Source organism: Canis lupus, chromosome 7 (genome assembly GCF_003254725.2).
Source record: "Canis lupus dingo isolate Sandy chromosome 7, ASM325472v2, whole genome shotgun sequence".
NCBI classification, from domain to species: Eukaryota; Metazoa; Chordata; class Mammalia; order Carnivora; family Canidae; genus Canis; species Canis lupus.
Genome location: NC_064249.1, coordinates 20,619,937 through 20,631,213, shown reverse-complemented (window position 1 = coordinate 20,631,213; position 11,277 = coordinate 20,619,937). Strand labels below are relative to the sequence as shown.

General features: G+C 34.2%; 1 protein-coding gene across 8 annotated transcripts in view; it reads left to right on the top strand.

Moving 5' to 3' along the window:
- The window catches only part of RALGPS2 (Ral GEF with PH domain and SH3 binding motif 2), a 158,409-nt gene that overhangs the window by 115,400 nt on the left and 31,732 nt on the right, over nt 1–11,277 (top strand). For all 8 annotated transcript variants that reach the window (XM_049112183.1, XM_049112182.1, XM_049112188.1 and 5 more), the window contains 4 exons: nt 2,807–2,944; nt 3,979–4,069; nt 8,805–8,872; nt 11,099–11,234. In XM_049112183.1, coding sequence (XP_048968140.1) covers nt 2,807–2,944; nt 3,979–4,069; nt 8,805–8,872; nt 11,099–11,234 — 433 coding nt within the window. The remainder of the gene's footprint in view (nt 1–2,806; nt 2,945–3,978; nt 4,070–8,804; nt 8,873–11,098; nt 11,235–11,277) is intronic.

Genomic DNA, 11,277 nt, shown 5'->3' with positions numbered 1-11,277 from the left:
ATAAATGCATAACCTCATTACCAACCAAGGAAATGAAAATTGAAACTCAATGAGATGATTATTTTATACCCTCAAGATTGGCAAAAGTTAGGAAGACTGATAATATCAATTGTGGATCAGTGGAAACTTACTGTCAGTGGCAGTATGAATTGATAAAGCTTTAAAAAACAATGTAAAGCTGAACATTAAAATACTATATAAATGCCATATGTATATAGATATCTATATACTAGGGAAATTCTTGTACATGTGTTCCAGGAGATATTTACAAGAATGTCAACATGGAGGGAGGGAAAAAGTAACTTAAAAGTCTATCAAATGAGTAAGTGAATTGCGACATAGTTAAATGTCAATTTATTCTCAATTCAAGGAATTATAGCTGCATTTAACAACACAAATAACTCCTAGAAATAAACTGGTGAGACACAGCAATCACAGAAGGCCATATTTTTAAAAATTTAGGAAACATCTGTAAATTACTTATTGTGTACATGTTCTAACTTTACCAGTGTTATCACTGAACTTAATCACACATGCATAAAATGTTATTTTTTTTAGTGTTATTTTTTAAAGCTTAAAAATAAGCAAAAGTAAATAATGTGCAGGGATACAGACATACATCTTGGGGAAAAAAGGGAGGACATAATCTTAAGTTTTAGAATAGTGGTTGGTTACCTCTGGACAGGAGGCAGGGAGATGCTGCAGGGAACGAACAGCACTGGTGATGTTGTACTTCTTAACCTGCCTGGTCATTCACAAGCATTTATTATATTGTTTGGTAACAACCAATATTATATGGGGTAAAGTATACTTTTTTAAATGGTAAAATCATAGTTTTCACACAAATACAAAATGAATACATGTCAAGGTTTTATCATGGTTCTCACAAATACAAAATGAATACATGTCAAGGTTTTATAATCATTAAATTTATAAGGGAGCTAGGAAGATATTGCAACCATTTCAAGGGAGAATTCAAAGTCCCACACATACTGTATAAACACTACAGAATACTGAAATTAATTTACACATAGTTGCAAAATTGGTCAACATCTATAGAGTGTTAGTTACATTTACTGAACATAAGTCATTGGCATATTTATGGACAAGAATTTGTATTATTACTACTTTTCAGCAACCTACAGAGTTGCAAATGCTCCAGAAGGATAGCTGGAGACAGGACACCTATAATCTTTTTTGCCTATTTCAAAGTCTCAATTTCTTTACACATGTAAACTTTTCTATGTGTCAAATATTTCATTCCAAAGAGATGAAGAATAAAATAAGTTATGTGGACTAGTCTGTGTATCTCTTTCAAGGTGTTTATTATAGGGAGAGGAACGAGGTTCCTATCTGGAGGAGGTATCAGATTTGAAGGAAGGGTCACCTTGATTTTGTTTCTTTTGAGAGAGGCAGTGTATAAGTATATACATTTGCTCTGGGAAAGGAGCCCATGGGGGGCGGGGGGTTGGTGAGTGACAGTGGAGGCAACAACTGCAAAGACCATTGCGATTACATTCAAAGTCACAATGTAGATTTGGAAAGGAAAAAGGGACTTTTCTTCCTCTGAGATTGAAGGAAAGGAAAGAAGCTAAGCTAAAGATATTTGAAGTCATTACAAAGAAGTTGAGAGTCTCTAAAGAAAAGGAACTGTTTATGATAGATGACTTAATAGATTATAAAGTCATAAAAAATTACCAAGTGAATGGTATTATAGATGTTGTATGAATTTTTAACAACATGTAGTAGAGAAACTGAGTGTATACTTGTTGTATACCCTGAGTTCCAGCTCTGTTACTAATAGTTCACATGGCATTAAAACAATCCTTTCATATCTGTGGACCTAAGATTCTTTGTCTATAAATAAAGAGGAGGTTAGACTAAATGGTTTCTAAATTCCTTTCTTGGAATCTATGAGAAAACTAAAGAACAGTTGACACTGACCTGGATATAAAATATAATCGAGATAGGCAGAGATGAGTCTCAGAAACAGTCAAGATGAAAGAAATAGCATGAGAAAAAGAAAACATAGGGCTTTTTTGGCAGGCAGAGTATGTGGTACATCAGTTGTGGTTTTCCTGAGAGTTTGTGAATATAGAGTAATGAGGTAAAAAGAAAGTATATTTTTCTCTTTAACTGTAGTTGTCTTACATACTTTACATGTGCATAATAAACTCTCAGGAGATATTTTTAAATAAGTGGCCTTGAATATCTAGAACTGATAGGACCAAATTATTTTGGAAGTTATGTTATTTCTGTTCATAAAGAGAAATGGGGCAGCGGGATCAAGGTGCAGGAGGAAGAGTTAGCTTCAGTTTGTAGTTACATGCACTGTTTCAGAAATCCAACTGTCAATCTTCAAAACAAGACCGTATACAAACACTTCATGTCTAATGCCATGGAAACAGAAGGCTAATCAGGATGCCTGGCTGGCTCAGTTGGTAGAGCATGCAACTCTTGATCTTAGGGTCATGAGTTTGAGCCCCACGTCGGGTGTAGAGATGATAAATAGATGATAAAAAACTTTAAAATATAAATACATAAAAACAAAATGGCATCATAAGAGGTCATTCACAAAAACATACTGTTTACATGTCTGACCCAAATGCATGCAAATCTAGGCCTCAGTGGTTATGTTTTAACAAGACTGTGGTGTTATTAAATAACAACAGTCCTGAATACAGCATATATTAAAGTATAGCTATAAACAAGGTTTTGTTTTGTTTGTTTTTTTTTCTCTCTTCTTCATTTTCTCATCCTCTCCAAGCTATAAGTAAAAACACTGATTTATCTCATTTTCTTTCAGGTATCTATTTGTCAGATTTAACATACATTGATTCAGCATACCCATCAACTGGCAGCATTTTAGAAAATGAGCAAAGATCAAATTTGATGAATAACATCCTTCGAATAATCTCTGATTTACAGCAGTCCTGTGAATATGGTATGTTTCTGGGGACTAATACTACACCATTACATTATGCTGTGATTCTGTTGATTCATTTACCTGTTTTGATAGCCATTTTTTTGCATAGCAGAGAACAGCATCCTAATATAAAGGAAAATAATGATTGTTTAATTTCACTGTTTAATATTTAGCATCCTGTTTGAGATCCTGCTTTAAGTAGTATTTCATATTTAAAATTTTAAGTTTTTTCTTTTGCAGCAACTTTGCTAACATAATTTATAAGATGATTTTCCATTATCTTCATCTCGTTTGATATCCTTGGTTTATTATGTAAATAGTTCTTCTGTTTTTCAGTTAGGGAAGGAGCCTAGACCTATGATCCTTGTAACAGTTGACTAGCTTTCCTGAATTCCATATTGAATAAATAACTAATTTTTTGCTCAAGAGGTATTGTATGGAAACACATATGTACAAACAGCTTACACAAGCCCAGATGATGAGAAAAAGGGTGGATTGGGGTTTTTTGTTGTTTTTTTTTTTTAATGTTTTATAATGTTTGCATGCCTTCAGTTTGACAGGGAATAAAGATACCCTTATTTATTGGGATATACTTTTAAAATACTTAAGCAACTTATTGTCTGATTTATTTAAATAGATTTGTCTTAAAGCTAATTTATGTGCATGTATACTTAAAAAACTCAAAAATTTCCTTAAAGTTTATGTGTGGAAGGAAATTTATCAAATATGTGGGATTTTATAAATTGTGCTGTTTAATTTTTTTAATATGATCTGAAGAGAAACCAGAGTATGTTTGTTTTAATCTATACAAACATGAACTCCAATTAAAAAACTATACAAAAAAAATCTATACAAACATCATGCAACTGTGATTTTTTAAGTTGCCATCAGTTTTACATTAAATAAAATCTGTCTCAATAATGTCTTTCTAGAGTTCATTTAAATATTGGTGCCTGCAGCCTAAACTTTTCTTAAAGTATATTTTTCTCTAACTTTTAAAATTCTAGTTAAGATATACTTTGTCAGATAATTATTTATTACATTTTGCCTAGATATCCCCATGTTGCCTCATGTTCAAAAATATCTGAACTCCGTTCAGTATATAGAAGAACTACAGAAGTTTGTGGAGGATGATAATTACAAGTAGGTTGGATCTTCAAAAATGGTTTATTTAACTTTGTCCTGTCTTCTACCCTTTCATGCCTTTGTGTTTAAACATCTGAATTTTACATCGTATCATACAAATGTCTAATCCAGGTATATGTTTACAGTGGTAAAAGTACTTATATGTATTTATTTTTGTATGTAGTTATTTTTAATCACTTGATAGGATTGAAACAGTATACAAATAACCTCATCTGTTCTTCTGTTTAAAAGTATTTCACTTTTCTCAAATTTTGTTAAGAGCTAATGTTTGATAGTTCCAGTTTAAATTTCTTCCTTTCTCTCTATATTCAAGCATGATATCTTTATAGAAATTTGTCTTTTAATAGATTGAAAAACTAATGAAACTCTACAAATCGGAAAATTTACTCCTTTTGGTAATTTTTGACAAATCTTTGAATTTCTTTTTAATTGTTTTTTTTGGATTGAGCAAATATTGAACCTTCTTACCTCTAGGTGAGAGATGTGTCTAGCACCATACTTACCATTATCTATATTATAGCAAGTACTTTATTAAATATTTTAAAAATCACTTTTAAGATACAGCTGTCCAGGGCAGCCCGGGTGGCTCAGCGGTTTAGCGCTGCCTTCAGCCCAGGGCCTGATCCTGGGGTCCTGGGATCGAGTCCCACATCAGGCTCCCTGCATGGAGTCTGCTTCTCTCTCTCTGCCTGTGTTTCTGCCTGTGTGTGTGTGTGTGTGTGTGTGTGTGTGTGTGTGTGTGATGAATAAATAAGTAAAATCTTTAATAAAAAAAAAAAAAAAGATACAGCTGTCCAGGGACGCCTGAGTAGCTCAGTGGCTAAGCGCCTGCCTTCAGCTCAGAGTGTGATCCTGGAGTTCTGGGATCAAGTCCTACATTGAGCTCTGTGCATGGAGCTTGCTTCTCCCTCTGCCTGTGTCTCTGCCTCTATCTCTCTGTGTCTCTCATGAATAAATAAATAAAATCTTTTAAAAAAATAGAATAAAATACAGCTGTCCATTTCCTTCTCCTTAACATCCACAATACTGCCCAATGTGGGAAGGACTTTTAAATGTTAATAACCCTTTCTATTTTCAGTGGTATACTGCTGGGGATTTTTTCAAAAGATGAGAGGATAAAGAGCTTATGTATTTCTCTTGAGGCTTCTGATGCTTCTTGTGACTTCATTTGTTAATTTCAAATAAAGTTTTGCTTAGCTTTATTTTATTTTATTTATTTTTATTTTATTATTTTTTTATTTTATTGGTGTTCAATTTACTAACATACAGAATAACCCCCAGTGTCCGTCACCCATTCACTCCCACCCCCCGCCCTCCTCCCCTTCTACCACCCCTAGTTCGTTTCCCAGAGTTAGCAGTCTTTACGTTCTGTCTCCCTTTCTGATATTTCCCACACATTTCTTCTCCCTTCCCTTCTATTCCCTTTCACTATTATTTATATTCCCCAAATGAATGAGAACATATAATGTTTGTCCTTCTCCGACTGACTTACTTCACTCAGCTGCTTAGCTTTATTATGCCAATTATTCCCAAGGTTTCACATTTAACTTTGTGTCTTTCAGAAATATTTTTTCTAATAAAAGGCCATACTTATACATACTTACTTTAAACACTTATCAAACTGAGAGACTAGGCTATTTTTAATTATTAATACATTATATAGGGGCACCTGGGTGGTTCAGTCAGTTTAAGCATCTGCCTTTGGCTCAGGTCATGATCCTGAGGTCCTGGAATTGAGTCCCATGTCAGGCTCCCTGCTCAGCAGGGAGTCTGCTTCTCCCTCTTCATTTGCCTCTCTCCCCCGCTCATGCTCTCTCTCTCTCAAATAAATAAAATCTTTAAGAAATAATAATTAAAAATATATATTAGGTAAAATTTTCTTATACAATAGTGATCATCAACTTTCTTGTTCCATAAGTTTCAACAATTTTTGAAGAAAAGAGTACCAATAAAAGGCTAGTAATTCTGGAAAATAATTAGAAATAACTTTTCTTCAAGGATTAAAGCTCTAGATAACATATATATTTAAATGTATCAAAGTTTATTAATGTTTAAAAACACCTTTATTACCGTCTCTTTTCCTACACCATAATATTGCCGCTTTTATATTTCTAATATCAATTTTTATTTTATAAAACAAAAGTTTTCATTTGAGAAATGTATGACATCAGTGGATCAGCTTTTCAAGGCTGCAGTGTTTTCATAAATCTGTTGTCGCCCTAGGTTGTGAGCTTCATGAGTTTGATGGTCTGTATCTTCTTACCACTATCTCTTCTTAGTTCTAATCACTGGCATGGCGCAAAGCACTCATGTTTTGTCCAATGAGGTATAGAAGATTATCTTAAAACTCAAAATATGGTTATGTAGTTATTCAGAATTTCTGCATCTGGCTCACACTTGTTGGATTTAAAAGAAGCTAAACTATTCAATAGGAGTGAAGCCTAAGAAATTGTTGCAAAGTTATAGAGGATGGTAAATTTTTATTGACTGTGATGAAAGTAAAGATGTTTATGTAAGCTAATTTTTATTTTGTTAGAAGGATATAGTAGCCAATTAAGCCATTAAATAATTTTAACTGTAAACTAACCTAAGATACCTTCATTTTGGTAGGAAAGCTGATGTTATTATACTGATCTTTGTTTTCATGAGTAGCTAAAACCAGAATAGCCTTCCCATTATATTCACTTTAACATATTTATTAAGCTTTTGCTCTAGGTGAGTTACTGTGCTAGTTGCCAGGATTACAAACAAAATCTTGTTCTTGCCCTTAAGAAGCTCAGTCTAATACAAAACACATCCACAAAACAGACGATTACAAAGCAGTTCAAACATTAATAGAGATATGTCCAGGATGCTATGGGAGCGTAGATGGGGGTGGGGGGAGAACTAATTCAGCTTCAACTGGGAAAAAAAAACATGAACAGCTTCAGGAGACAGTGTCACCTGAGGCTTATTAATCTTAACAGGTGAGTAGGAGATACCTCCACATAAAGGGTAAGGAAAAATATTCCAGGGGATGGAGTGATCAGAAGATTAATGTGGGAAACAGTGTTTTTGCTTGGGGGAACAAGTCGCTTGATGGTATTGGGAAATTAGATGGCAAACTGAAGAAGATAGTTTTTAAAGATGCAGTTTTGTTGTATGAACCTACTAATTCAATGTATTTTAATTATTTAAATTTATTTAATTATTTAATTATTTTTAAAAGTTTTATGATGAGAGATTTAAATAAAAATTACACCTTTTGTTTATTCAAAGGCCTCTGTTTTTGGCAATTTTGTCTATATAGGCAATCAGTATAGATACTACAAATTAATGCATGTTTTTAATCAGGATGAAGATCTTTCAGAGTTCCTTCATTTTGATACTGAACAGAGTATCTTTTCTCAGTGAAGCAGCATCACTGTTACTATATGGTGTTTTGATGATGACATAGGCAACTTACCTCTGACTTCACTGCTGTTCTTTAAGATGCTTCTGCCTTTTATACTGCAGACAGCAGTGTGATTCACCCGTAGCTTATATTCTGTTCCTTTGTGTTGCCAGTTCTGTATTAGGAAATCATAGTTATTTTGTTTACTTTTGTGTCCTCCGCATAATAAGCCGTGAGCTTCAGAAGTGCAGGGATACTATGTCTGCTTTGGTCTCTGTATATTCCAGTGCAAAGAGCACAGTGCCCAGCACAAAACAGGTGTTCAGTAACTTATTTATCAAATGAATGAATTAAGCATAACCTATAGCCCATATAATTCAAGTAAACTGCTCTGTTTACTTGAAACAGAAAGAAAAGAGAAAGAGCAGAGAGTTCTGGTTAAGTACTGTTCTGTACTGCAGTTTACACTGTCAAATAATTGGAATATAATAGTATATAATTCCCTCTGAGGTTATCGTGGAAATAATAAGTTGAGAACCTATAATAAGATTTATCATGATGAGTATCACATGTAGTGTGCAATTTCATTTAAAAACTCCAATTGGTAGAATGCTTTTTAAAAAAATTTATATTTAGACTAATAGTAATAATAGACTTTGTGGACCATACCAAAGTTCTACACCTGCTTTATTATCCTATTTCCTGAAATAGTTTCCACTGATAGGAGTCATAATCTCTTTTTGCTGTGGAACTCAAAACTGGATATATTATCCTAAATGGAACTTAAATACCAGCTAATAAACTTTGACTTAGGACAGGGATTTACCAGGAATTTTGCAAACAACCTTTTTAATATTGAAGATCTTTCTTTTAAGAAGTTGAATTGGTTATTTTTTGGGATGTTTTAAAAATTTTTAGTATTACAGAAGCCATTAGTCCATCCAGTACAGATTCTAGAAGTAATTTGTGTAACACATTTAGTAATATACATGAAAATTCCTGAATTCAAGTGTCCGGTACCGATATAACCTCAAATTAAATCGCTTTTTAAAAGTCACAAATCCAATATCTTTAAATGTGTTGAACCATTTGGCATCATTGGGGTAGTTTGGGGAGATTTTTCTGTTTCTAAATATGGACTTTAATGTTTTTTCCTCTCTCTAATATTTCCTAGAATAACCATAAGATGTGCTTTGTATAAAAGAGATAAGAGCTTTACTGTTGAAGATTGCTCTTGAAGACAAATACACAGCTGAGATTATTTTATTAAAATGCTTAATTTTTTGGTGAGGAAATACATAATTTTAATATTGTCAAATATTAATCATTTTATGTGTTTTGTTTCTTTTTAAAATTCAGGCTTTCGTTAAAGATAGAACCAGGGACAAGCACACCACGATCTGCTGCTTCAAGAGAAGATTTAGTAGGTTAGTGTGTAGTTTTTTTTGATTACCAAATAATAAATCAGATAACCTAAATAGGACAGAATATGATTCAAAATAAATAAATAAATACTTAGCACTTTTTATTATGCATGCAAGAATTTATTTTTGGTATTAAACTAGATCACTTATTTGCTTGGGTTTTTTTGTTTTTTAATTAAAAAGTTATTTGGAGTTTGTAGTAACATACAAACAAGCCAACTAATCAAGGCAAATAGATACAGCAAACCAAAAAAAAGGTAAGTGCTTATGAATAACTGTTCTTTTTTATTAAGGATATACTGTCCTAGTTAATGAAGGTTGATTACATTAAAATTTCCTGTGGTCTCAGTGGAAAATTTTACTAATTTGAATAATTATGGAAGTCAGTTTTAGTAACTTAACTCTTTGGAAATTTCACTCTAATACTGGGCCAAGGACTGAATTTTTTCTTTTTTTTTTTTTTTTTTGGCGGTGTCATCTTTTTTTTTTTAATTATTTTTATTGGAGTTCAGTTTGCCAACATTTAGCATAATACCCAGTGCTCATCCCAAGTGCCCCCCTCAGTGACCATCACCCAGTCATCCCAACCCCCCGCCCACCTCCCCTTCCACTACCCCTTGTTCATTTCCCAGAGTTAGGTGTCTCTCATGTTTTGTCACCCTCACTGGTATTTTCACTCATTTTCTCTCCTTTCTCTTTATTCCCTTTCACTAATTTTTATATTCCCCAAATGAATAAGACCATATAATGTTTCAAGGACTGAAAATATTTAAAAAATAGTCATAGTCCCGTAATAGACCTGTCACATTATAATGGGGTAATAAATGTATACCACACATAATTAAAAATATAAAATTGGAGAGAATTGTTCATTACTTAAGAGATTATTAATAAGTACCTTTTTAAAAATTTCAAATGCAGACTTGGGCATCAAGCTTCATAATATTGCATATCCTGTAGGTAGATGCCCATCCAATAAGATGTGGAAGAAGCAAGGGGACAAGCCATGACCATATCTTGCAGGAGAGGATTATAAGCAGAGAAAAACATGGCAGTCTAAATCTCTTAACTTTGCTTTTGTTTGCATTGTTAAAGTGATCTTCTGCAAATCTGTGTACTCTTCAAGTTCTGGTTTTTTAATTCCCATAAGTCGGAACAGTGTCAACGTAGATTGAAATTCCAACTTCAATGCTTGACCTGCCATACACATCCTTCCTCTAAGAGGTTGAAACTAAGAGAAGTGTGTAAACTTAAATGAGCACTGAAGTGGGATTTAGAGACCTGAGTGATTAGTCCGGGCTTTATCTGTGATATGATATCCTGAGCCCATCTCTTCTAATTCTGCTTCCTCTATAAAAAAGGCAAATACTGGGGATCCCTGGGTGGCTCAGCGGTTTAGCGCCTGCCTTTGGCCCAGGGCGCGACCCTGGAGTCCGGGGATCGAGTCCCACGTCGGGCTCCCGGCATGGAGCCTGCTTCTCCCTCCTCCTGTGTCTCTGCCTCTCTCTCTCTCTTTCTCTCTCTATCATAAATAAATAAATAAATCTTAAAAAAAAAAAAAGAAAAAGGCAAATACTAATACTGCCTCTTAATGCTATAAGATAGAAATTAACAGGGATCCCTGGGTGGCGCAGCGGTTTGGCGCCTGCCTTTGGCCCAGGGCGCGATCCTGGAGACTCGGGATCGAATCCCACATCGGGCTCCCGGTGCATGGAGCCTGCTTCTCCCTCTGCCTGTGTCTCTGCAGCCTCTCTCTCTCTCTGTGACTATCATAAATAAATAAAAATTAAAAAAAAAAATAGAAATTAACAGCTGCTTTTGGGCACCCCCGGTGGCGCAGCGGTTTAGCGCTGCCTGCAGACCGGGGTCTGATCATGGAGACTGGGGATCGAGTCCCGCGTCAGGCTCCCTGCATGCAGCCCACTTCTCCTTCTGCCTGTGTCTCTGCCTCTCAGTCTCTCTCTCTCTCTGAATAAATAAATTTAAAAAAATACTTAAAAAAATAAAAGCATGTAAAATTAAAAAAAAAGAAATTAACAGCTTTTGTGTGTAAGACTCAGAAAATATTTTAATGTTCAGTCAATTAAATAGAATTAAAATATTGTCATCTTAAAATTTAAAATGTTTTGTATTTTTTATCAAAGGATTAAAAAGACAGCAGTCTTTTGAAACCATTTGAAAATTTCTCTCTCTCTCTCTCTCTCACACTTTTTTGCATTTAACCTCTAGGTCCTGAAGTAGGAGCATCTCCACAAAGTGGAAGAAAAAGTGTGGCAGCTGAAGGAGCCTTGTTGCCACAGACACCGCCATCCCCCCGGAACCTGATTCCACATGGACACAGGAAGTGCCATAGCTTGGGTTATAAGTCAGCATCTTTCATTTTGTCTTTCAAATTTTTAAGTTTTTAT